General features: G+C 37.5%; 1 protein-coding gene across 4 annotated transcripts in view; it reads right to left on the bottom strand.

The window, feature by feature from the left end:
* Positions 1-26,867, bottom strand: part of DPP8 (dipeptidyl peptidase 8) — a 63,557-nt gene that overhangs the window by 15,529 nt on the left and 21,161 nt on the right. For all 4 annotated transcript variants that reach the window (XM_077747003.1, XM_077747020.1, XM_077747030.1 and 1 more), the window contains 11 exons: positions 24,754-24,927; positions 23,573-23,741; positions 16,845-16,955; positions 14,645-14,773; positions 13,566-13,627; positions 11,315-11,415; positions 10,460-10,637; positions 9,366-9,525; positions 4,808-4,887; positions 1,677-1,829; positions 1,267-1,402 (listed from right to left, as the gene is read on the bottom strand). In XM_077747003.1, coding sequence (XP_077603129.1) covers positions 1,267-1,402; positions 1,677-1,829; positions 4,808-4,887; positions 9,366-9,525; positions 10,460-10,637; positions 11,315-11,415; positions 13,566-13,627; positions 14,645-14,773; positions 16,845-16,955; positions 23,573-23,741; positions 24,754-24,927 — 1,453 coding nt within the window. The remainder of the gene's footprint in view (positions 1-1,266; positions 1,403-1,676; positions 1,830-4,807; positions 4,888-9,365; positions 9,526-10,459; positions 10,638-11,314; positions 11,416-13,565; positions 13,628-14,644; positions 14,774-16,844; positions 16,956-23,572; positions 23,742-24,753; positions 24,928-26,867) is intronic.

The following is a 26,867-nucleotide window of genomic DNA, read 5'->3' as shown; positions in this document are numbered from 1 at the left end:
CTAGGAGGTATTTAGATGCAGAACTATACAAATACTTTGTGCTTGGTTCAGTGTAATTTAATGATGGTTAAGCCATATACCTGATTAGAACTTGGAAGCACAAATTTAACTAAGTCAATTTAACTTACTTATAGCAGGTGCTCAATAAACATTTGTTTCTGATTATTAGAAAATAAGCTTAGCCAGGACGCAGAAGAAAAGAAAGTCACGATCAGTCTTTGGTTTGCCAAAGCTATAGAGACCTACCCTAAGTGCGTATATTGGATGATGTTACAATCTAAGAAGAGATCATCACCATATGACAAACCCTACTTGTGGACATCAGAACATACCCTGTGGTTTCACACTAATTTCTTAATCCCTTAGCACATATTCATGAGTGAAAATACTTAACAGGAAAAATAATCTGGGGAGAAAGTGGATTAAAGATACATAAAATTAGTCCATATTTTAAGAAATCAAACATTTAAAAAAGATAATTCACTGTTCTTCACTCTTCTCCAGAACAAGAGTTCTATCTTTTATTAAGATGGCCATTGCAAATGCTTTAAAAGAAAGCAAGCTGGCAGTTGATTATTCCTTAAAGCTGCAGCTTCCTTGCTCAGTCTTGTTAGTTCAGAGCACATTATGTCATTTGTTTATCTAGGAAATCATCCAAACATGTGAACAGATAGTTTCCAAGCTGATATTTTGACTACTGTATTCCTATTTTCAAAAAGGCCTTCCAGGAGTGCCTGGGTGGGTTCAGTTGGTTGAGCATCCGACTTTGGCTCCGGTCATGATCTCACGGTTCATGAATTTGAGCCCCACATTGGGCTCAATGTTGTCAGTGCGGAGCCTGTTTCAGATCCTCTATCCTCCCCACCCCTCCCTGACTCATGCTCTCTCTCAAAAATAAACATTTAAAAAAAACCCAAAAAACAAAAAACAAAAAAAGGCCTTCCAAGGGCACCTGGCTGGCTCAATTAGAAGAGTGTGCTACTCTTGATCTTGGGGTTGTGAGTTTGAGCCCCAGACTGGATGTGGAGATTACTTAAATTAAAACAAAACACAACCTTCAAAAAGGCCTTCCAGAACTGCTCCTGCCTGAGTGGGAAGTTAATACATCTTATTTGGTGGTTGATAGAATAGGTAGGGTAGGATCAATTAGGAACTCAGCAGCTCAGGGATAAATGGTGGGAAGAGATGAGAAATATGGACATATGAGACAGGTTTAGTGTACTATGTACTAATCCTACTTAAAATCAGGTTCAGGGAAATGAGTACCTGCTGAATCCAAAATGGTGGCCCAAAATTCCTTTGTTTTGCAAGTTGGGTCATCTTCAGGACTTGATAGCTTGTAAAGGGACACACAGTGTGGATTCTTCTGGTTACTATACTTACTTATAAAGAAGTCACAATGCTAGAGAAAGGAAAAACAATTACTTTTTCCCCATGGAAAGGTAAAAAAATGTGCTACATCTGCACTGGTGCCAGAGCAGGATCATGGTAAGAGTCTACTCCTTTATGTCCATATACGATGCTAAAGTTAAGACTTGACTTTTTGAAGTTTTTCCTCAGAGAATCAGACTTCTGCAGGCCAATTTCACCAGTTTTCATATTACTCAAATGGAGTACTATATGAGCAGAGAGTTTTTTATTTGATAGGAAACCCTTTTCCAACAGAGACTTAATACCTGGCTGATGCAGCAAGAGTGGGAATAGCCACGGTCGGTCAGCCTTGTCACCTCTCCGGGATTTACATAACTGACCACGTACAGGTGATGTTCTAAAGGAGAGTCCTTGGTGCCTTCAAAATATACCAGTTTCCGGACTTCATCAACCTGGATCTGCCAAAAAACAACAACAGAAAAACTGCTGCCAGCAGGACCTTGGGAAGGCCAGTAATTCAACAAACAATTCCCAATCTTATTTGGAATCATTTGAGTCACCCTTTGTCTTGTGCCTCTTCAAAAAATTTTGCCACCAATGTCAATAAACTTGAGTTGGCTTTGGTGTTTTGAGCTGGACTTATACCCAAGAAAAGATCTTGTTCACAAGGAAAAAGGACACTTGAATTGCATGCTATTGTTATAGAGTCTCCTATATGGTAAAAATGTGTGCTTTTCTTAAAATACAGGAGTTATTTCAATAAAACAAACTTTATAGGGGAAAAAAGAAACATACCTACATTGTAATTAGGCCAACCATTCATACATACTTAAATGACTCTAATTTTAGTATCCTGTATTTTTTCTCATTTAACACAGTTATTAGCTTAGGTAGTACTTTTTTGGCCTTTGGTACAAACTTGCAAAAGTATTTTATCTACTGGGTTGGGAAATAACTGAACTCAATCACAGTTTCAGTACTGGCATAGTTTATAAATAAGTGTAGGTAAGATCTTTTTTAAGTCTTTTTTCAGAACTCAAAAAACTAAGTACACTCATAGCTGAATTCATTTAATATTCTTTCCAAATTACAGTTAGTGTCTAAATAAATGGCTTTTAATGTCCCATTAAAAAAATCTACCAACCTACTCAGTGTTCAATGAAATTCAAATTTTTAACACAGTCAAGAAAACATAGATACATTCCCCAAAGCCAAGTATTTTTAAATGCCACATTTTCTCCAGGAAGCTTCTTCTTCATTATCAAACATATTTCAGCATACACAAAAACAGAAATACAGTTGAGATTAAGTAAGTCCATATGAGATATACAGAAAGGATACAAGTGATAGGAAATGCCAGAACCAACATTCGTGAAGCTTCCCAGGTATGCGTTGATCTGTGCAAAAGGTTAGGACAAGTTCTGCTCTGGACCTAGCAGCTGGTAGTCAGGCCTTTCAAAACTGAAGAAATAACTGGTTAATTTCTCACCCCTGATTATAATGGTCTTTTCTTTCTTTGTTTCATGTAACCAGCTTACTCAAGAAAAGTATCAGGATCACCCTGAGAGGCTTGTTAAACTGAAGGCTGGGTCCCCCCACCATTATTTCTTTTTTCTTTTCTTGTTTTAATGTGAGCAGGGGAGGGGCAGAGAGAGAAGGAGACACAGAATCTGAAGCAGGCTTCAGCCCAAACTCACAAACTGTAAGATCATGACCTGAGCTGAAGTCAGACACCCAACCAACTGAGCCACCCAGGTGCCCCTACCCTCATTATTTCTGATTCAGAAGGTCTATGGTGGGCCCGAGAATTTACGTTTCTAAAATGTTTCCAAGAGATACTGAGGCTGTGCAGTTGGTCCAAGGACCATACTTTGAGAACCACCTCAACAGTAAGGAGCACATGGGCTTAAAAGTCTCAAAGCTTTATGCAATTACTGCCATTAAAAATCTTTGGGTGGGAGGAGTGCCTAGGAAGCTTAGTCCATTAAGCATCTGACTTTGGCTCGGGTCATGACCTCATGGTTCGTGGGGTCCGGCCCCACGTTGGGCTCTGTGCTGATAGCTCAGAGACTGGAGCCTGCTTCAGATTCTCTCTCCCTCTCCCTCTCTGCCCCTCCCTCACTCATGCTCTGTCTCTCTTTCTCAGAAAATGAATGAACACTGAAAAAAATCTTTGGGTGGGAACAAGGTCACTGGCAAAAGCGGAGAAGGAAAGGGTAACTTAAAAACAATAAAGTAAGGATAGAGGGGAATAGAGAACAGTAAGAAAGACACAAACACATTACGTAAGTAAGCATGACATAAAGAAGAAAATTGATGCACATAATGGCAAGTAGCAGGAAGATGTTTACATTGCCCAAATAAGGTTCAGATTTATGTAAGTATAATTCTGGGGGCTCCTTCACTATTATACAACCATTACAAAGTAGGAAGTTTACATCAGTGTAATTTTTTGTTATTAGAACTTAGAATTTGACAGTAAGATTTTCTCAAACGACAATAACATCCAAGGTTATATACATGTATATATATATTTGGATATATAATCAGAAGGCCATGTGAGAGTCTCAGTGGAAATCAGACTTTAACAGTTGCCTATGATATTCTGAAGTTTTTACCAACAAAACCAAACCTGAGACATGGATCTTCACTTTTTTTCCCTCATCACCTTGGGGGCTATAAGTGACTTCTAGAGTAGTCAGTATACCAGCATACATAATCCTTCAATCTCCAAATCAATTTGAGGAAATCATAAGCCTTCATTAAATCCTGATAGCATGTATCAACTTAACTGTATGTATCACTCGTATAAAGAATGGAGTTCTTAGAGAGCTCATGAAACTACCACCTAACTGTAAGTTGAAACAAACACAAGATACTATGAAGGCAAAAGAAAAAGAATTAGAATTCACTGAAATGCTACATAAAGCCTCATGCTGAGAGGAAACAGAGGGTAGATTTTCCCTCTTTTCCCTATCAGTCTACACTCTGTACATAGGTCTGTCACTCTTGCAGGTGGTGGATAAAACTTTAAATTTGTGAGATAAATAGGTAAGTGAAAGAGAATCACTCACTATCTCAGAAGGAGTAAATGCAGCTTTTAATGTAGAAATGCCATGAGCAGTCTTTAAGAGACATAACTCACAACTTTTGCAGACTCAGAAATTATGGCCCAGCCCTTTCCTTATTAAGTAGCAACACTGTATTTGAAAATGCTGACCTTAAGTAACCAGAACACATCTGATACCAGGACTATTAAATGGGGGAGATTTAGAACCTAATTGAAGATTTTTCCTTTCTACCAACTTGAGTCCTTTAAGACCCTAATTTAATAGTTTCAAAACACCAGGGTCATATGAAGTTGCACTATTGTTTTTAGTACTGTATAAACACAGCAGATGTTGACCAAATATATCAGTAGAATAAAAGAACATACATTAGATCCATGCCGACCAAGAACTTCCCATTCACCACTGGTAATTGCTATTTCCTCTTTGACAGGACACTTGAAATCACCTAAAGATAAACATAATTATAATTCAGCACTCTATCAGACTATAAGCAAATGAAATGAGGTAATAAAAATGTTTTGAAACTCAACAGAGGTGGTGAATGCACAACACTGAGAATATACTGTTCATTTTATTTTATTTTTTAATATTTTAATACTCTATTTTTATTTTTCAAGTAATCTCTAAGGGTGCCTGGGTGGCTCATTGTTAAGCATCTGACTTTGGCTCAGGTAATGATTTCACAGTTTGTGGGTTCAAGCCCTGCACTGGGCTCTGCGCTGATAATTCAGAGCTTGGAGCCTGCTTTGGGTTCTCGGTCTCCCTCTCGCTCTGCCCCTCCCCTGCTTGCACTCTCTTGAAATAAACAAACATTAAAAAACAAACAAATAAATAAATAAATGTAATCTCTACACCCAACCTGGGGCTTGAACTCACAACTCCAATATCAAGTGTCATATGATCTACTGACTGAGCAGCCAGGAGCCTTGCCACTGTTTAAAATGTTTGTTTAAAATGTTTATTTTAAAATTGCCAATTTAGGGGCGCCTGGGTGGCTCAGTTGATTAAGCTTCCAACTCTTGATTTGGCTCCGGTTGGGAGCTCAGGATTCATGAGTTCAAGGCCCGCATCAGGCTCTGCACTGACAGAGTGGAGCCTGGTTGGGATTCTGTTTCCCTCTCTGCCCCTCCTCCACTCGTGCACTCACTCTCTCTCAAAATAAATAACCTTTAAAATAAAATTGAAAAACAACTTAAAAGGCTAATTTAATGTTATGTGAATTTCACCTTAAAGTTTATTTATTTGTTTTGAAAGAGAGAGAGTGAGAGAATCCCAGGCAGGCTCCATGCTGGTAGCACAGAACCTGATGTGGGTCTTGAACACATGAAGTGTAAGATCCTGACCTTGGCCAAAATCAAGAGTCAGACACTGAACCTACTGAGCCACTCAGGTGCCCCTTACCTTAATTTTAAAAAAGTCTACAGGGGCGCCTGGGTGGCTTAGTCGGTTAAGCGTCCGACTTTCGCTTGGGTCATGGTCTCGCGGTTCCTGGGTTCGAGCCTCGCGTCGGGCTCTGTGCTGACTGCCAGCTCAGAGCCTGGAGCCTGTTTCGGAGTCTGTGTCTCCCTCTCTCTGACCCTCCCCTGCTCACGCTGTCTCTCTCTCTCTCTCTCCCCTAGAAATAAAAATCTAAAAAAAAATCAGAAATGACTATTGTCATTTATATATAAAAAAAAAAGTCTACAGTCAAAAAAAATTCCAAGTTATGAGTCTTCACAGTACTCTGGAATAATGATGGAAGGATCCATGTAAATCAAGTGAAAATAGCAAAATCGATTCTGATCACAAAGCCAGAAAAGAAGTCAAAAGCATTTGTGTTTCTAGACCTTTGTTTAGACAAAGAAATCTAAAGGGTTAACAAGGCATTTCTTCTTGAAATGCAACAAAATATTTAAAAAGCCACAGAAGAAAAATTTTAATAAAATTGTTCTTCATCTGCCAAAAAATAAATTAGGTATTATCACAGTAAAGACCAACAGGCCCCACTGCCTTTACAAAATTCTTTCTGGATAGAGAAGGCTCTCTCAGGGGTCTAAAGAGGAGGTTAAAAAGTGGAAAACCATTTTGCCTCTTTGCCTAGCAGCACTGTGGGGAGAGACAGCTGGGGACAGGATGAGACAGTGAGATGGTACAGGGTCTTAGCTAGGGTCCCACTAAAGTTAAAAAAAGTTGATTTATTTTCTTTTTCTTAGATGCAAAAATTCAACTTAGTACTTTAAACTTTATGACCAGAAAATAAATAGTACTTAAAATACATGTAACAAATACTAATTATTTCACAGTATAGCTACTTTAGAAAGAGGAGGGAAGGGAAAAGTAAAAGGAAGGAAGGAACAAGAAGACCTGGAATAAGAAAAACTATGAAAAAAGGAAGGGAGGAGAAAGAAGAGGTAGATAAACTGAGGGGCCTAGAAAGAGACACTGAGAGGGAACAAAGAAGCTAGGCTTCTGAGATGAATGTTAACTGAGGTAATAGTTCTTACACTCTTCAAATGGAGTAAAAAATTTTAAGTTACCATCTTTTTATTACTGTCCCCCAAATATTATGTTAATTAACTACTATTCACAGCTCTCTGACCAGTTTTCATCACTAAATTTTCTGGAATTTCAACAGTGGATTTAATTCATGAACAATGGGAGTTGGTAAGGGAAACTTAAGGAAGAAATTCTTCATCTTGGATATATAAGATCTAGTCTGCCTGACAGAAAATTAGGCTAAGGAAAGGAGCACGGTCATAGGCAGTATCTATTTTGCTAGTCCTAAGATGTAGTTCATTTTCCCCATATTTAAAAGGCCACGTTGAGAAAAACAAACAACCCACTTAAAAAGTTAGCAAAGGATTTGGGGCACCTGGGTGGCTCAGCTGGTTAAGTGTCTGACTCCTGATTTCAGCTCAGGTCATGAACTCAGTTCAGTTCCTGAGTTCCAGCCCTGCTTTGGGCTCCCTGCTGACAGTGTGAAGCTCACTTGGAATTCTCTCTCTCTCCTGCCCCTCCCCCTTGTGTGCAGGCACGTACTCTCTCTCAAAATAAATAAACTTAAAAAAAAAAAAAGTTGGCAAAGGATTCAAATAGACATCTCTCCAAAGAAGATACACAAATGGATAACACATGAAAAGAGGCACAATGTTACTGGTCATTAGGGAAATGAAAATCAAAGCTACAATGACATACCACTTCATACCCACTAGGATGGTTATTACCAAAACAAACAAAACACACAGAAGATAACAAGTGTTGGCAAGGATGTAGATAAACTGGAACCCTTGTGCACTGCTAGTGGGAATGTAAAATGGTTCAGCTGCCAAGGAAAAAAGTATGGTGGTTCCTCAAAAAATTAAAAATAGAATTGCCATATGATCCAGTAATTTCACTTCTGGAAAAGAACTGAAAGCACGGTCTCAAACAGATACCTGTACACCCATCTTCATAGCAGCACTATTCACAATAGCCAAAATGAGGAAGGAACCCAAGTGTCTGTAGCCAAGTAAATGGAAAACACAATGTGTCTATCCATACAATTGAATTTATTCAGCCTTCAAAATTTTTTTAATGTTTATTTATTTTTGAGAGAGACACATAGCACGAGCAGGGGAGGGGCAGAGAGACAGAGAGACACAGAATCCGAAGTTGGTTCCAGGCTCTGAGCTGTGAGCACAGACACGAACTGTCAACCCACAGACAATGAGATCATCACCTGAGTCAAAGTTGGACTTCAACACCCCAAATCATCACTTTTTAAAGAGAAATTACTTCAGCTGACACAATGTTTAGTTTCACTTTGGGCAATATAATTGTATCAATGTGAAAAGCTACAATTATATTAACTTCAGCGTAGATACAGACAGTATTTAAAAAAAAAACCAAGTATGGAGGTGGGGGCCCCTGGGTGGCTTAGTTGGTTAAGCATCCAACTTTGGCTCAGGTCATGATCTCATAGTTTTTGAGTTCTTGAGTTCAAGCTCTGCATAGGCGCAGAGCCTGCTTTGGATTCTCTGTCTCCATCTTTCTGTTCCTTCCCCACTTATACACTCTCTTTCAAGAATAAAAAGTAAAAAAACAACAAAAAAAGTAAAAAAACTAGTATGTAAAAAGCAAAAACAAATTAGTATTAAAAAAATCTAATAACCAAATAACATTTTAAAAGTAGCTTTTAAAATCTAAATATGGGGCTCTGGGTGGTCAGTCGTTTGGGCGTCCGACTTCGGCTCAGGTCATCTTACGGTTCATGGGGTCTAGCCCCGTGTTGGGCTCTGTGCTGACAGCTAGCTCAGAGCCTGAAGCCTGTTTCGGATTCTGTGTCTCCCTCTCTCTCTGACCCTCCCCTGTTCATGCTGTCTCTCTCTCTCAGAAATAGATAAAACATTTAACAAAATTTTTTAAAAATCTAAATATGACATGGGCTCACTTTAAACAAAAAAATTAGTCAAGGCAAAAGTAAAAACCAAAATTAAGTAATTCCATTCCCAGAGATTACCCACTTCTAATAAGTATCCATCAAGAACTTTGTTCTGTGTTTTCACATATGCATGTATTTATATTTTAGTGTAACTTATGTATTAAGTTATTTTTAATATTTATTTATTTTTGAGAGAGAGAGCATGTGAGCAGGGGAGAGGCAGGGAGAGAGAAAGACAGACAGAAAATCTGGAGCCGGCTCTGTGCTGTCAGTACAAAGCTCAACGTAGGGCTTGAACCCATGAACCATGAGATCATGACCTGAGCTGAAGTCGGTCCCTCAAGTGACTCAGCCATTCAGGTGCCCCACTTATGTATTAAGTTTGATGAAGCCAGTACTGATGCTTATAAACTATACAAAAGAGACATTATATTATCTTGCCCCTCCCACCTTTAGCCCCCCAACATATATATATACATATATATATATATATATACACTTTTAAATAAAAAAGGATTTCTTACTTGGGGCAGGCAGCCCACCACTGGATCGTTTATATTTGCTCTCCTTTAAAATGGATGTAATTTTGTATAAATGACGGAAACCTGTTTTGCATTCAGAGGCAAAAATAAATTCAATTTCATCTTCATGACTTTGGGGAAAAACATGAAAGATGTCATGGATCTGTAAAATGAATAGCTTAATTTACTACACACATTAATGAAAAGACTACACAAACAATTCAATTAAGTTAGAGAAAGAAGAATTGATAAATACATTTCGAAATATAAACAACTGTCAGTGCTAGGGTGTAATGTGTATTTATGATATAGATTTTGCCTGGGCCCTTCAGATTTATCTCACTTTAGGCATAGACTTCCTCCATTGAGAAATAAATGTTTCCAAAAGGTAAAAAAAGAAAAATACGACCAAAAGGTTGTTCTTACTCACCATCTCTGTAATCCTTTGAAACATGGCATGAGATTTAATTATATAAATCTTATTATAGAATCGTATTACTTATTCTTTCTTTTAAAGATTTTATTTGTTTATGTAATCTCTATACCCAAAATGGGGCTTGAACTCACAACCAGGAGATCAAGAGTCACATGCTCTACCAAGTGAGCCAGACAGGTGCCCTTTATTACTTACTCTAATCCAAAATCTTACTACTTTTTTTTCCAATGAGAAATATTTTAACAGTTGAAGGGTGAATCATATGAAGCCTGTATTCAGCTAGGGAGTGATCTGGCTTTACCTATTTTGTATCTTGTTTAAAATTTTTCCACTAAATTGGAAAATTCGTAAATTTTGGTATAGTTTGCCAACTTAAAGTCTTTCCCAGACCTCTATTGAGGTCCTCCTGAGAAGCATGAACTCATGAGGCTGTTTTCAAAACCTCATGTGTCCAGGAAAAGGGCAAATCTGTAGCCAAGGAGATTATCTACAAGCCATTCCATTCTAGAACCATCATTCCAATCTGAAATGTTCAAACTTAGCAATTAACATTCATGGTTACTTCGAATCTAAAAAATTCATTTTGATAGTTTGCTATAAAACTTCACTTGCTTTAGCATTCTGAAAAAATATTTAACCAATTATAGGAAAACATACATACATTTATCCAGATGTCTGTTGTTTCCTCATAGATAATCAGTGGCGTCACAGAGTCAGGCACCGACTCGATGAGTCTCTGTCTTTCCATGGCATCATCTTCTACTGGGATAAATAATTCAGGTGAGATCAACACTATCTGTAGGCGAGTTTGGGAGCGATCTAGTAGAATGGACCAAGCACTATTTAAACAAACAAAACAAAAAAGCACCAAAAATAAAGCAGGCTCTCAGAAAATGAATATTCCCTTACTCTCTCCCCTAGTACCCAACAGTTATTTCTGTCATCACATTAAAGAATTGCTTTAAGAGAAATTAAATTATCACCTACAAGTGGCTTATTATTAGCTTATTCTATATTTATTTTTTAAAGTTAAGCTTGAATAGAGTTTTTTTTTTTAAACTGGTTTTCTTTAAACTCCTAAAACCACAAATAGCCTGTGAAACTGTTTTCTCCCTTTAGTGTCACCAACTGCCAGCCTTGTGATACTCCTGTTGTCTACATTAGGTACTATATGTAACGATCTTCACATGAAACTCTACAAAATTGTTGCTTAAATTATATTTAAAAAAATACACTCTTACATGTGAACCCTAAAGTCATACAATTTAACCACAAAAAAAAAACTGAAACCATGAGTGGCTATATAAGAGACAGAATTAAAATGCACTGCCCCATGCTTATAGGAATACAAATCCACAAGGCCACTTAACTCAGAAAATTCTCTGTGCAGAAAAAACTAATCTGCAAATTTACATGTGAAGCCATCTCCAACCGAGGGGCAATCTAATACCATAAACATTTCTAAAGTTCTGGATTCTAAATTATTTGTAAAGAAGTGACAATTTAACATACGCACTATTTTCCCTCTGGAGTCCATCCAGCTCTGGCAATGTATTCAACTCCTTCAAAGAGAATCTCAAAAGGTTGAATCAGTTCCTTATCTACAACATCGATAATCTTTTAAAAAAGAAAAAAAAAAGGATTCTAGTTACAGAAGAAATATATGAATAACTAGTTTACTAGTCTACTTAAATTATTATCTTTTTTTTTTTACAAATAGTTTATTGTCAAATTAGTTTCCACATAACACTCAGTGCTCATCCCCACAAGTGTCCTCCTCCATGCCCATCCCCCCCTCCCCCCACATCCATCAGTCCTCAGTTTTTGTCAGCATTCAAGAGTCTCTCATGGTTTGCCTCTCTCCCTTTCCCCCACCATTTCTGCCCTTCTTCTCCCCCTTGTTCCTCTGTCAAGTTCCTCCTAATCCTCCTATACGTGCAAACATATGATATTTGTCCTTCTCTGCCTGACTTATTTCGCTCAGCATAACACCCTCAAGGTCCATCCATGTTGCTACACATGGCCAGTAAATCATTATCTTTAACAGCATGACACTTTTTCAGACTTAGGTATTTAAATAGGCACAAGGGATACAGCAAAACCAGCGCTAAGCTGCGGGTTACTTTTACTAGTGTACTCTTAATGCCTAAAAAAGTTCTAAGCACAAGAATTAGCAGTCTAAAAAGTCTTTTCCCATGAGTTTACACTAATAGAGGCCTTGCTAATAAGTGGTAAAAACAAGTTTTAATCACTTTAGAGTCTAGTATTGAAGTTTCCTATATTTGAGCCTAAAATATGATTTGTGTAATGTATTAGTGAAATGGCCCTTAGTAAGCAAACTTTTTTCTTTAAAAATCTAGCCAACACACACACACAAAAAATTCTTTTTTTTTTTTTTAAAGGACAAAGGATCTGAATAGATAGTTCTCCAATGAAGATACACAAATGGCCAATAAACACATCAAAAGATGCTCAACATCATTAGCCATCAGGAAAATTTAAATCAAAATAACAGTGAGATACAATTTCAAACTTACTAGGATGGCTATAATAAGTAAGACGAACAATAAAAGTGTTGGTGAGGATGCGGAGAGATCGGAAACCTCATACAATAGGAATGTAAAATAGTGCAACCACTTGGGGCAAACGGTCTTGCAGTTCCTCAAAGGTTAAACATACTGAACAATCCCACTTCTAGGTATTCAACCAAGAGAAGTGAAAAACACACACACACATGCATGGTAGCATTATTCGTAACGGTCAAAAGGTGGAAACAACCTAAATGTCCCTAACTGAGGAGTAGATAAAGTGTTGGGGTACATGGCTGGCTCAGTTAGAAGACTGTGCAATTCTTGATGTCAGGATTTTGAGTTTGAGCTCCATGTTGAGTGTAGAGATTACATGCATACATATATACATAAAAACTTAAGGAAAAAAAAGCAAGAAAGTGCTGATACATGGTGCAATACAGATGGAACTTGAATACATAACACTAAGTAAAAGAAACCAGACTAGATACTGTATGATTCCATCTATATGAAGTGCCCAGAACAGGCAAATCTATAGACAGAAAGGAGATGTACTAGTGGTTGCCCAGCGCTAGGAGGCATGGGAAGGTTGGAGGGTGATGATTAACAGATGTGGAGTTTCTTTTTGGGGTTACGGAAATGTCGCACAACTCTGTGAATACATTAAAAGCCATTTTAAACTTTAAATGAGTGAACTGAATTATACTTGAATTATATCTCAATAAAGCCATTTTTTAAAAAGTCTAGAAGAGTAGACTGTTTATTAATTAATCCTGTGTATATTCAGCTTATAAGAATTTGACTATCCAAATGGAAAGCAGCAGTACAAGAGAAATGTGGGACATCTATCCAACACAAAAGGTAAATCACTAGTCAATACTGCTATTTAAAAAATATTGATCTGGTGAATTAACAATGGCAAAGAGGGAAAACTTGGAAAAGAGTGGCAAATATGCATATGCCCATATTCCTTCCTCTCTTGAGAACCAGCAAAAAGTTTTCAAAGCAGAAAATTAGGGGGTGCCTGGGTGGCTCAGTCGGTTAAGCGTCCGACTTCGGCTCAGGTCATGATCTCGCGGTTTGTGGGTTCGAGCCCTGTGTCGGNAATTAGGTCAACCTGAAATTGATGGTCCACAAACATCTCAACAAGTTAAACAAATCCAAAAAATTAAAGAGTGAATCTAAGGTATCTACTAGACTGACTAGTCAAAAAAATTCAACTCGACATTTTATACTTACCCTTCCTTCAGCATCAATCATTATTTCTGACATCTTAAAGGTGACTTTTGGATTTGCTGTGCCTTTAGAAAGATAGAAATGAATAGTAATGCAGATCCAAAATTATTCAAACAAATTCTGCCAGATCAATTCCCTTTACACTTTAGTTAAGTTAGGAACATGGCAGTGTTAGGGCTTAACTGTATAAGAATCTCAGAACTCCATCTCAAATCCATAATTCTCAGCAGAGGTATCAAAAAAAAAAAAAAACACAGAGGCTGAAAAACATCACGAGTCAGTATGAAATAAAAAAGGGAAACTCTCTATCATTTTGTAATTAAATGCTATAAAAGGGGTTGCCTGGGTGGCTCAGTCGGTGAGTGTCCACTCTTGGTTTTGGCTCAGGTCATGATCTCATGGATGGTGGGATAGAGTGCCGTGCTGGGCTCTGTGCTGACAGCACAGAGCCTGCTTGGGATTCTTTCTCCCTCCTTCTCTGCCCCTTCCCTGTTCCCTCTCTCTCTCAAAATAAATAAACTTTTAAAAAATGCTATAAACAGTAAAATGGAAAAAACTACTAAGAACATAATCCCTTAAAAGTCTTTATTTTCTAGAAAAGACACCTTTTTATTCATTCCTTGAAGTTACCAACCAGCTTTGTGCACTTCCCAGCCTTTGAAAAAAATTTTAATAGATCAGCCTGTAATCTTAAAATCTACTTCAGGGGCACTTGGGTGGCTCAGTTGGTTAGGCGGCTGACTCTTGATTTTGGCTCAGGTCATGATCTTGTGTTTCGTGAGTTCAAGTGCAGTACTGGGCTCCAGACTATGATGGTGTGGAGCCTGGTTGGGTTTCTGTCTCTCTCCCCCAATCTCTCTGCTCTTCCTGTGCACTCTCTCTCTCTCTCTCAAAATAAACTAAAAAAAAAAAAAAAAAAAAAATTTTTTTTTTTTTTATTTTCTTCTGTGGCACTTAATGAACAACCCAATTTTACCAAGGCTGTAAATGATCAATATTGACCATACCTTTGGATGACTGCAGAGAGAATCTTGTTTGGAAAGTAGAAATGAGTGAATATAAATGTCAATGGAATATAGTACCTGTTTTAGGATAACGGAATGAATCTGCCCTCCTTGTTTCCAACATAGGGGATGTAACATGAATAATTTCCACCTCAGATTCATCATTTTCTTCATACAGAATTCTAAGAATTTTGCTGCCACTGGGAGCTTAAAAGGAATTTAAATATTGAAAATTTAGAAGAATTATCCTATAGAGTAATCATAACTGACCATTTCCTCTAGTAGTAGGTTTCCCATAGTGAAAAATAATTTATGTATAAAATATGCTGCCTTTTGTGTATGGAACTATCACTAGTCTTTGTGCTAAGAGGGTGAATTTTTGGTAAACCAGTTTTGCTGGTTAAAGGTTACTCCTTTTAGAAGGCAAAACTTGAAAATACTTATATACATATATATATTTTTAAAATTTTAAGTAGGCTTCATGACCAACATGGGGCTTGAACTCATGACCCTGAGATCAAGAGTCACATGCTCCATAACTGAGTGTTATTTGGAAACTAATTTGACAATAAACTATTTGTAAAAAAAAAAAAAAAAAAAAAAAAGAGTCACATGCTCTATAGATTGAGCCAGCCAGGCAGCCGGGTACATATACATATTTAAAACAGCAGAGGGATGCCTGGGTGGCTTGGTTAAGCACCCTACTCTTGATCTCTGCTCAGGTCTTGATCTCAGGGTCGTGAGTTCAAATCCCAAATCAGGCTCCATGCTGGGATCCATGCTGGGGGTAGAGCCTACTTAAAAAAATAAAAAAACAAAACAAACAAAAAACCCAGCAGAAACACATTTGTGAAGGTGTTCAATTCCTGTATACCTGAAAATGCATTCCTTTTTGAAAAATGAATTAATTATATTTATAATATTTCCTATGACAAAATAAATGCTATTTTAAAAATGGTTTTTTCTCTTAACGGTTTCTCTAATTCATGTAAAATCTTGTTCTAACGAACACAATATAGCAAACATTTTATATCTTTTTTTTAATTTTTTTTTTTTACAAATAGTTTATTGTCAAGTTGGTTTCTATATAACACCCAGTGCTCATCCCCACAAGTGCCCTCCTCCATACCCATCCCCCCCTCCCCGCCACATCCATCAGTCCTCAGTTTGTTCTCAGCATTCAAGAGTCTCTCATGATTTGCCTCCCTCCCTCTCCCCCACTATTTCCCCGCCTTTTTCTCCCCCATGGTCCTCAGTTAAGTTCCTCCTATACGTGCAAACATATGGTATCTGTCCTTCTCTGCCTGACTTATTTTGCTCAGCATTAACACCTTCAAGGTCCATCCATGTTGCTACACATGGCCAGATTTCATTCTTTTTCACTGCCAAAACATTTTGTATCTTAAAGGTCCAAATCGAAGACATGGTTTAAAAATAAGTATTTTTCATACTTCCTTAGAGTGTGTGCTCAAAATACTAGCTGCTAGGATGTTACTTCAGTGAAGCATGTGACTCTTTTGACCTTCGGGTTGTGAGTTTAAGCCCCACATTGGGTGTAAAGCTTACTTAAACAAACAAACAAACAAACAAACAAACCCACAAAAGCTAGCTGCAAACAATTACTGGGTCATGAAATCTATTAATGGGTAATAACCAGTATTTAAAATATATAATGAACAAAAAGTTACAATTATCAAAGTGCCTTTCACATGAGGATAAGTATTGCTTCCTGAAATTTGTTTTCAGTTTTTGTATACAATATACGTCCGAATTATTAGGCAAGAACGTTAAGCAAACTTCTAACTGGATCATGGACAAAAAATCTGAAAGCCACTGCTTCACAGAGAGCTGTTTCTCGGGCAGTAAAACACTTGTGACTTCACCCAGAAAAAGGAGGAATTTGCGTCCTTTATTCTGATCTATTCATACACTAATTTGGCCATATGCTCATGTAGACTCTCTAGTCAATCCCACGTTTTTATAACAATGCATTAAGGTGTAGTATTTTTTATTTTGCCACCAATGTTGCCAGCAAGATCAGCTTCTAGAAGAAAAAGTAGTAAAGAGTTGAAGGACCTGAGGTGCTGAACTGCAATGCAATTATTTTTATTAGAGTTCATTATGGTAGGATATAGCTTGTATATTCTAAATAACTACTGGTAAGATCCAATCTTCATGACTTCATAAGCTACTATTCAGGACCTAGAATTTGTGCACTTAACTAACTGGCAATTAAATCTCATAATAATTGAATTTATAATATTTTGAACTCCCTTACTTGTTTCAGCTTCTGGACACCACCAGTAGCCAGAGTATCTATCAAATTCTTCTTGAAGAACAAAGGTAGCAACTCCAGCTGATCTGGGATCTTCTTCCATGTTGGCTAGCTCTAGACAAACATAAAAGGCAAAATCATCACAGGAAGTTCTCTATCTTTTCATAGATACTAAGCACAATGATTTAGTTTATTTTGAAATGCAGCCATAGTACAGTGGTGAATTCTGGAAATAAATGGACTGGATTTAAATCTGAGCTCCATCATTACTAACTCACTGACCTTGGATAAATCACCGAACCTCATTTCACTACAGTGTCCCATTTGTAAATGGGAATGAGAACATACTTCCTAAGGCTTTTAGAATTAAATGAGTTAAATCACATAAAGCACTTAGAACAAAGCCTGAGCCAGAACGTGTGCTCCATAAATGTTAGTTATTTCCCCATTTAGCTGGGGAATACAAGAATACATGTAAAGGGTCACAGTGACCTGTACCTTCTACACAGAAAAGTCCAACTTTAGACCTAGAATGACTCTTACAGATCATGTAATTTCATTATTCCTCCTCCCCTTCTTCCATTCAACCAGAACATCTCAGCTTTCATCTGTTTCACACTTTTGAGCAAATAGTTCCAGCATATAGTTTGAAGGAGCTCTTGCTTTAAGAATAACCTCCCAGTGGGGTGCCTAGGTGGCTCAGGTGGTTAAGCATCCAACTCTGGCTCAGGTCATGATCTTGTGGTCTGTGATTTCAAGCCCCACATTGGGCCCTCTGCTATCAGCACAGAGACTGCTCTGGATCCTCTGTCTCCCTCTCTCTCTACCCCTCCTCCACTGGTGTACTCTCTCTCTCTCTCAAAACAAATAAACAAAACCCCCCAAAACCACAAAGCCATAATTTTGTAAGATTTCATGACATGGAGATTCCAATATACTTGGAATTTTAAAAAGCCACATTAGAGATGACTGGATGGCTAAGTCAGTTGAGTGTCTGACTTCGGCTCAGGTCATGATCTCATAGTTTGTGGGTTTGTGCTCCAAGCTGGGCTCTGTGCTGACAGTTCAGAGCCTGAAGCCTGCTTTGGATTCTGTGTCTCCCTGTCTCTCTGCCCCTCCCCCACTCATGCTCTTTCTCTCTCTCTCTCAGAAATAAACATTACAAATATTTCAAATAAAAAAGCCATATTATTAAATGGCTAATACATTATAATTTCATTTAAAATATTTTAAACATATATTTTATTTTTATTTTATCTCTTTGAGAGACAGAGAATCTCAAGCAGACTCCACGCTCAGTGTGGAGCTCGACACAGGGCTCGATCCCATGACCTAAGCTGAAATCAAGAGTCAGACGCTCAACGGACATCCACCCAGGCACTCCCCAACACATTAAAATGCTTGTTTCCAGGCATCTGGGTGGCTCAGTCAGTTGAATATTCAACTCTTGATTTCGGTTCAGATCCTGACCTCAGTGGGCCTCATGTCAGTCTCTGTACTGGGCATGGCACCTGCTTGAGATTCATTCACATTCTCTCTCCCCTCCACTCCACCCCCACCACCATCTGCCCCTCTCCCCAGCCAGCGCGCTCTCTCTCTAAAAAAAAGAAAAAAGTGTTGGACATATATAAATCAAAATGTGGTTTTCTCCAAGTAATGAGACAGACTATGGACAAGCATTTGTTTTAACTGCTTTATAATTTACAAAATCTTAGGTATACTATTTGTTTTTTACTAAATTTTTAAAAAATGTTTTATTTATTTCGGAGAGAAAGAGAGAAGCAGCGTGACCAGGGGAGGGTCAGAGAGAGAGGGAGACACAGAATCTGAAGCAGGCTCCAGGCTCTGAGCTAGCTGTCAGCACAGAGCCCAGCGCGGGGCTGGAACCCACAAACCGTGAGATCATGACCTGAGCTGAAGTCGGACGCTTAACCAACTGAGCCACCTAGGCGCCCCTTAGGTATACTATTTGTGAACAATGTATACATATACTTGTATAACCACACCTCATCAAGACACAGAATATTTCCAACACCTAGAATGGTTTTTCATACCTCTTCTCAGTCAATGCCCATTCTCATCCCAGAAGCAACCACTGATCTGATTTCTATCATAGGTTAGTTTTGCATATTCTAGAATAGCACATAAGTGAATTCGTATTCTGTTTGCTTTTTGAGATTCACCAATGTTGTTACACATATTATTAATTCACTTGTTTATTGCTGGATGGTATTCCATAGTATATCACGATTCTTTTATCCATTCACCTGTTAATGGATATTTGGGCTACTTCTAGTAGTTATCGGCATTTGGGCTCATAGTTATCGGCAACTATGAATAAAGATGCTAATCTTTCTTGTATAGGGATCTTGGTGGGTGTACGCTTTCATTTTTCTTCAATCAGGACCCAGAAGTGGAATGCCTAGGTAGTATGGTAAGTGTTCATAAGAAACTGCCACAGTTTTCCAAAGTATGTTTTATTTTGTATCCTTACTAGCAATGTATGAAATTTTCTTTCTAATATTTGTGTTCAGAATTAATCTTTTCAACTTTAGTCAGTCTAATGGGTGTATGGTAATACTTCATAGTGATTTCAGGATTAGAAACCAGTTTCAATGTATTATTTTTGCTTATTTGTATTTTTTTTATATTGTTTAAAACAAATATGCAGAATGAACCAATAATACCCTATCCAAAAATTTTTAGTTCAGAAGTGTTTGGAACTCAGAATTTGGGTGATTTTTCATATACGTATATATTATATATATCTACCATAAAATTATGTAACATCTCCATCAGGGGAATCAAATGCCCTGTAACTAGATACACCAATATTCCTACAGCAAACTTATGAATAGATACACTAAGTAGGATTAAGATTATAAATATCCTCAGGTCAGTCCAGGTCAGATTTTGTCACCAAAAGAGTTTTAGCACCAAGCTAGTGAAAAGTAAGCTCAGTTTTTAAGAGTTTTTTGAATTTTGTAATGAATGATACAGCCAAAACCAGTGTTCAGTTTTCCTGGATCTTTAAACTACCCCAAAGTTATATCCATGCTATTGTTTTATATCATCATTTGAGAGTAGAGGTTGGTACTGTATTACTTTTACATTCCTTAATAGTACTAGGCAGAAAATAAACACATGCACATGCTCATTGCCTAAACTCATCTGAAAGCAGACTTTCACTTGGAAACTTATTGTGAATAAGAGGAGTAAGAGTGAAGATGCTTACTTTGTATCTACCCTTCTATTTAAATGAACACACTGCACTTACCATGTTTCAGACACTATCCCAAACACTGCACAAATATTAATTCATTAAAACTTCATAACAGCACTGTAATGACATGCCTTTGTAGATATGGAAACTGAGAGGTTAAATAACTTACTCAAGGTCACAGAACTAAAAACTGTAGATCTGGAACTCAGACTCAACTCTCTGACTCTAGATTATATCTTTAACTAGTACACTAATCTTGAAAATGATAAACATATCACATACCTACATGCACAGAAAGGAAAAATAATAAAAACAATACTATAGCATCACACAGGGCTCTGGTACTTTCTACTTTATTATTATTTATTTATTTATTTATTTATTTAATTTCTAGGAGAGAGAGAGACAGCGTGAACAGGGGAGGGTCAGAAAGAGAGGGAGACACAGACTGAAACAGGCTCCAGGCTCTGAGCTGGCAGTCAGCACAGAGCCCGACGCGGCGCCCGAACCCACGAACCGCAAGATCATGACCTAAGCGAAAGTCGGACGTCTAACCGACTAAGCCACCCAGGCGCCCCTGGTACTTTCTACTTTAAATTCTGTCAATCGTCATAATAATCCTATGTGAAAAACAATTCTACAGAAGAAAAAATAGACTTAAAAAATGCCTTAATTCTATCAGTTACTGTCAGAGCTTTGCAATCCCAGACTGAAGTACAATAACTAGTGTGTAGTGAGTGTCCAATGTCTGTTGAAAGCATAAACAAATTTCCAACCCAGATTTACTAACCACCGGCCTAATCCTCCTATTGCCGCTAGTAGCTGTTCTGATTCCTTGACTCCAAATGGAGACCCATGAAACACCGAAACATGTACTTTTCACTTAAAAACTTCCCTACTCCATCCCCTTCTATCTGATGCTCTAATTTTAGATCATTAAACTTAGATAATTTCAACAGTCAACTTTTGGTGTCCCTGTCTCTAGTCCTGAGCTATTCAAATATAACTTTCATGAAGCCTCCAGAACAATTTATCTATAATATGACTCTGCCCATACCACCCAACTGCTAAAAGCTTTTCAGTGGACCCTGTTGATTTACAAGAGATACAGTATACCCCTGTCTTGGCTCTTTTTATCTGGCAGCCTTACTTTTCCCTTCTTCTTGACTCATACCTTACACTTTAGGAACCATCAGATTGCTTTTAACTCTTCACAAACATCACTTTCTGCATCAAGACCTTTCTCATGTGGTCCCCTGACCTGGAGTGTACAGGCTAATGTGTACTCCTAAATAAGATCACTTTAGATGCCAGCTAGGTGTAATTTCTTCTGAACACTACCCCTCACTGATGCTCTCGTAACACCCTATGTTTGCTTATCACTCTGTTTTATTATTTGTGTAGTTTCCTTGAGGGCCTGGGTTACGCCTTACTCAATTCTGTATTCTTAGTTCCTGCCACATTACCTGGCACACAGGAACTTAATGTATTTTTCTTGACTGAATAGTTAGAACAGATTTCTTGACTCCTAATTCAGTATTCTTTCTACCAATGTAAACTGTTCAAGAAAAGGCTTCTTCTATAACATTCATTATCCTAATAATGAAAAAAATATTTGTTGTATTCTAAAATAATTTATTTTATTTTTTTTTAATGTTTCATTTATTTCTGAGAGAGAGAGAGACAGACAGACAGATAGACAGCATGAGCAGGGGAGGGTCAGAGAGAGAGGGAGATACAGAATCTGAAACAGGCTCCAGGCTCTGAGGTGGCTGTTAGCACAGAGCCCGACGCGGGGCTTGAACCCACGAACCGTGAGATCATGACCTGAGCCAAAGTCANAATTTCTTCTGAACACTACCCCTCACTGATGCTCTCGTAACACCCTATGTTTGCTTATCACTCTGTTTTATTATTTGTGTAGTTTCCTTGAGGGCCTGGGTTACGCCTTACTCAATTCTGTATTCTTAGTTCCTGCCACATTACCTGGCACACAGGAACTTAATGTATTTTTCTTGACTGAATAGTTAGAACAGATTTCTTGACTCCTAATTCAGTATTCTTTCTACCAATGTAAACTGTTCAAGAAAAGGCTTCTTCTATAACATTCATTATCCTAATAATGAAAAAAATATTTGTTGTATTCTAAAATAATTTATTTTATTTTTTTTTAATGTTTCATTTATTTCTGAGAGAGAGAGAGACAGACAGACAGATAGACAGCATGAGCAGGGGAGGGTCAGAGAGAGAGGGAGATACAGAATCTGAAACAGGCTCCAGGCTCTGAGGTGGCTGTTAGCACAGAGCCCGACGCGGGGCTTGAACCCACGAACCGTGAGATCATGACCTGAGCCAAAGTCAGACGCTTAACCGACTGAGCCACCCAGGTGCCCCTAAAATAATTTATTAAGAAAGATGCCCAGAGGCACCTGGGTGGTTCAGTCAGTTAAGCATCCAACTCGATTTCGGCTCAGGTCATGATCTCATGGTTCGTGAGTTTGAGCCCCGTGTCAGGCTCCATGCTGACAGTGCGGAGCCTGCTTGGGATTCTGTGTCTCCCTTTCTCTCTGCCCCTCCTCTGCTTACTCTCAAATAAATAAATAAACATTAAAAAAAAAAATGCCAAATAAATCAGATTTGCGAACATTCGATTAAGCAAGAGTCGAACAAATGAATTTTTAAAATTTTATTTATTATTTTAAAAATGTTTTATTTATTTGGCGGGGAGAGGGGCAAAGAGAGAGGGGGACAGGGAATCTGAAGTGGGCTCTGTGCTGACAGGCTGACAGTAGCTAGCCTGACGTGGGACTTGAACTCAAGAACCATGAGATCATGGCCTGAGCTGAAGTCGGACACTCAACCCACTGAGCCACCCAGGTGCCCCTGAAAAAATGCTTCATTATGGAACTTATTAATCTTAAGTTGTTTCACATGTTCAAAGAAAAAGCAATACACTATTTCCTATCTTTCATTTGTATGAAAGTTTTAGAGGAAAACATTCACAGCTTTTCTGTGCTTTGAGTAGAGCTTAGTATTGCTTTGACCACTTCAATGAAAATTAAATATTTCCATAAAACACACAGTTCTACAAAGTTTTGTTTTTCCTATTATGACAGAATAACTAAGTAGCCTTTCCAAAATGGGGAGATAAGTTTTTGGTGCATATTAGGTCTTTGTTTGTTTCCCAAAAAATAGATTAATTTTTTAAACTGAAATCTGATTTTAATGAAAACAGTTTTGGGGTAATTATGGCAGTCTTATTAAGTTAAAGTCTTATTAAAGCTAAAGTCAGAGGCATTACTGTTGTGCTATCTGAAAATGAACATTTAAACAAGGTACCATTATGCATGTGGTACATACTAGTTATCCCCTGTACTTTTTAATTAATTTTAAAGAGTTGAATTTAAAATATAAAGGCCACCCAGCTTGCCTCAATTTCAAAAAGTAAGCAAAAGCAAAATTTTAAAAATACTTTTCAGAAAAGTAGATTTGCAGAACTATATGTTACCATTGTGCACATAGGTGAGCCGTCTTTCTTCTCTGGTTACGATGTTGGATATCCAAATATCATTGCTATGTATAAAAGCAATCCAGTCTGGATCAGCAGGGCATAATTTAGGATCCATACGAATATTGGGACAACTAGTCTCTACTAAATTTGGCCGTAAGGGTTGTTGCTAGAAAAAAAAAAAACATTTTTAGGCAAGTAGCAAGCAGACGGATACATACATACTCATTTGCAAACACCCTTCAATGAACAATAATTCCAAGTAAAATGTCAACTATGATAATTGCTCCTCAGAAAAATATACTTTTGGTTTCCTTAACTTACAAGAACAGACTCATTTTTTTTTTTACTATGAATTAGAAAGCTAAGGGTGATACTACAGTAAAGACAATATAAGTGCACTTCATAAATTTTGTTGTTCAAACCTGTTTAATGGAGTAATTATTGTTTGTTACACACTTTTATTAAGCACTTATTTATTGAATATTTATTAAATATTTCAAATTAATTTTACCAATATAAAACAGTTTGCTCAAAAACATACAATGAAAGCCTTAAGAATAGGTCTAATAGCATGTAAAAAACTGTCTGGACTAAAACCAAACATTTAAAAACCATTTATTAAGATGAATTAAGCTGTGGTGCCTGGGTGGCGCAGTCGGTTAAGCGTCCGACTCCTGATTTCAGCTCAGGTCATGATCTCATGGTTCAGGAGTTTGAGTCCTGCATTGGACTCTGTGCTGATGATGTACAGCATGCTTGGGATTCTGTCTCTCCTCCTCTCTGCCCCTCCCTCGCTTGTGTGCGCTCTCTGTCTCACTCTCTCTTAAAATAAATAAATAAAACTTAAAAAAAACAAAAACAAAAACCAGACTGCCTGGTGATAACATTATGTTCCAAGACTCCCCTCAGCATCTACTCAGAAAATGAGTATTCATGCCCTTTACCATATCTTCCTATATAGCAAGTGTCTTTAGTTTTTTAAAAATTGCATATTGATGTCAGTGCAAAAATGGTTAACTCTTAACACTGGAAGCCAATGCCCATTTATCTTGTTTTCTTTACTATTAAATTTTTCACTTGGTGGGTAAACACAATTTTTTGGTTTAATTACCTTCCTGATTTGTATGCAAATAGCCGTTAGGATTTAACAGATTTAACAAGTAGTAACACCAACTTACAGTAAATCCTTGTGGCCCTCCATCTTTTACATGATAAATTCCACTACCAGCCTGAAAGAGAAATGTTCCACTTCCTTGATGATAATCATAGGAAGCAATTCCAACGGTTCCAATGCGTTTTCTTTCTCTTAATAGTTCTTCTTCTCGAGAATACATTCCATAGTCCAGTGTTGCCTAATGCAAAAGGAAAGAGAAGTCACCTACTCAGTCTTCTGAAAGCTTGCTTTTTGCTTTTAGCAAGAAATCTCCACTGAAATCCTAGCATCTCCCATACTACAGAGTCTACATGTTGAGGGACTCTAAAATGTGTCAGCAACTTTAAGCAAACTAATTCCAAGAAGCCTGGGGAAAGATTTCCTAGTAAAGGAACTCTAGATGATTACTGCATATATTAGAGAACAAGAATGGTCTTACCACCTTGGCTTGGCGTTCTAGATCTCTGCAACCTAACTGAGCAATGATGCATGTAGTTAAGAGCACAGATTGTGAAACCAAGTGGTTTGAACCCAGGCTTTGACCCTCAGTAGAAGTCTGACTTTGGGAAGTAGTTTAATTTCTTCAAAAGTAATTTTCCTCACTTTTAAAATAGTAATGTATCATCTACTTCAGCTTTATGAAGATTAATTTAGATAAAAACATAGCAAGCATTTAACACAATGATTGACATAGAGTAAGTTCTCAAGTATCAGCTGTCATTAATACTTTTCCAAAACATCTATTAATACTCTTCTAATAAAATCCTAGATTAGGCTCGTCACATCACTGACATAAAACCCAACATATGAGGTTCTGCCTCCTGGCCTTTGTTCCACTGTCCTCCTTTGAAAGGCTATTTTTCTTTCATCCAACTTTTACCGTTATCCCAAAACTTTAGGTCTAATTTAACCTTGGCAAGGATTTGCCTGATCTACTAGGGTGTACAGGGATTTCTTCTGTGAAATTTATGTAACAGTTACCATCTCTTTTACTTCTTTGGCTATGGTATTGTTTTTCACTTTTTTTTCAGTATTTCTGACCATAAATATTTTTAAAAAATACGTAAGAGCAGAACCTGTGTCATTTTGTTTTCCTACCTGTGCCATCCATTAAAATCTCTCTCAAAGACTATTTTAATTAATGATTGATGATGATGAGTCTTATTAAGCTAGGAATATTATTTGATACAGGTATAAAATGTAAAAGAGAATATAAAGAAAACAAATTTAATAAATGCTAACAAAAAATTACATCCACATTTTCCCTAAGAGCTCTTTATACTTTGAGTATGATAAATAAGGGAAGTAGACATGGTTTCTGCTACCAAGGAGTGATACCTTAAAAAAAGAATCTAGGGGCGCCTAGGTAGCTCAGTCATGAGTTAAGTGGCCAACTGCAGCTCAGGTCATGATCTTGCGGTTTGTGAGTTCGAGCCCCAAGTCGGGCTTTGTGCTGACAGCTCAGAGCCTGGAGCCTGCTTCTGATTCTAGGTCTCCCTCACTCTCTCCCCCTCCCCTGCTCACACTTTGTCTCTCTGTCCCTCAGAAATAAATAAACATTAAAAAAAAAAAAGAATCTAAATTGAGTTTATTGGCAGGAATGTATCACTTCAAAACTAAACCAGCACACTGAAAGCAAACATCGTTCAAGGATGGCAAATACATGTGTGTACTTGCAAATCTAAAACAAGGTTAGGTGAGGTTAAAAATGAGATAGGCCAGGAATCTTGCTAAAAACCCATCTAGTTTTTTGTATTCTATCACTTTTTTNCCTGAGGTGGGGCTGGAACCCACGAACCGTGAGATCATGACCTGAGCCAAAGTTGGACACTCAACTGAATGAGCCACCCAGACGCCCCTCCTAAAACAATTCTGAGAATATGATCGTATTTTAATTTCTCCCTTCGTATTCTCCCTGAATGTCACTAGACTTGGTCCATAATTTATATCTTAAAGCTTAAGAACACAAGAAATTTCAGAGCTAAGAAATTATTTCACAAGAGAACTCTGTAGTTTTAACTCGGTAACTACAAATTTTGTTATCTGAAAGAATAACAAGGAAGATGATAAAAAAAATCAGGAAAAAGATCAATTATGGGGAACAAAGTTAGCTTTACAAGACATTACAAAATTATACCA

Source organism: Crocuta crocuta, unplaced genomic scaffold (assembly GCF_008692635.1).
Source record: "Crocuta crocuta isolate KB4526 unplaced genomic scaffold, BGI_CrCroc_1.0 scaffold130, whole genome shotgun sequence".
NCBI classification, from domain to species: domain Eukaryota; kingdom Metazoa; phylum Chordata; class Mammalia; order Carnivora; family Hyaenidae; genus Crocuta; species Crocuta crocuta.
The sequence above is the reverse complement of the archived record's forward strand: the minus strand, read 5'-3'. Positions and strand labels throughout refer to the sequence as shown.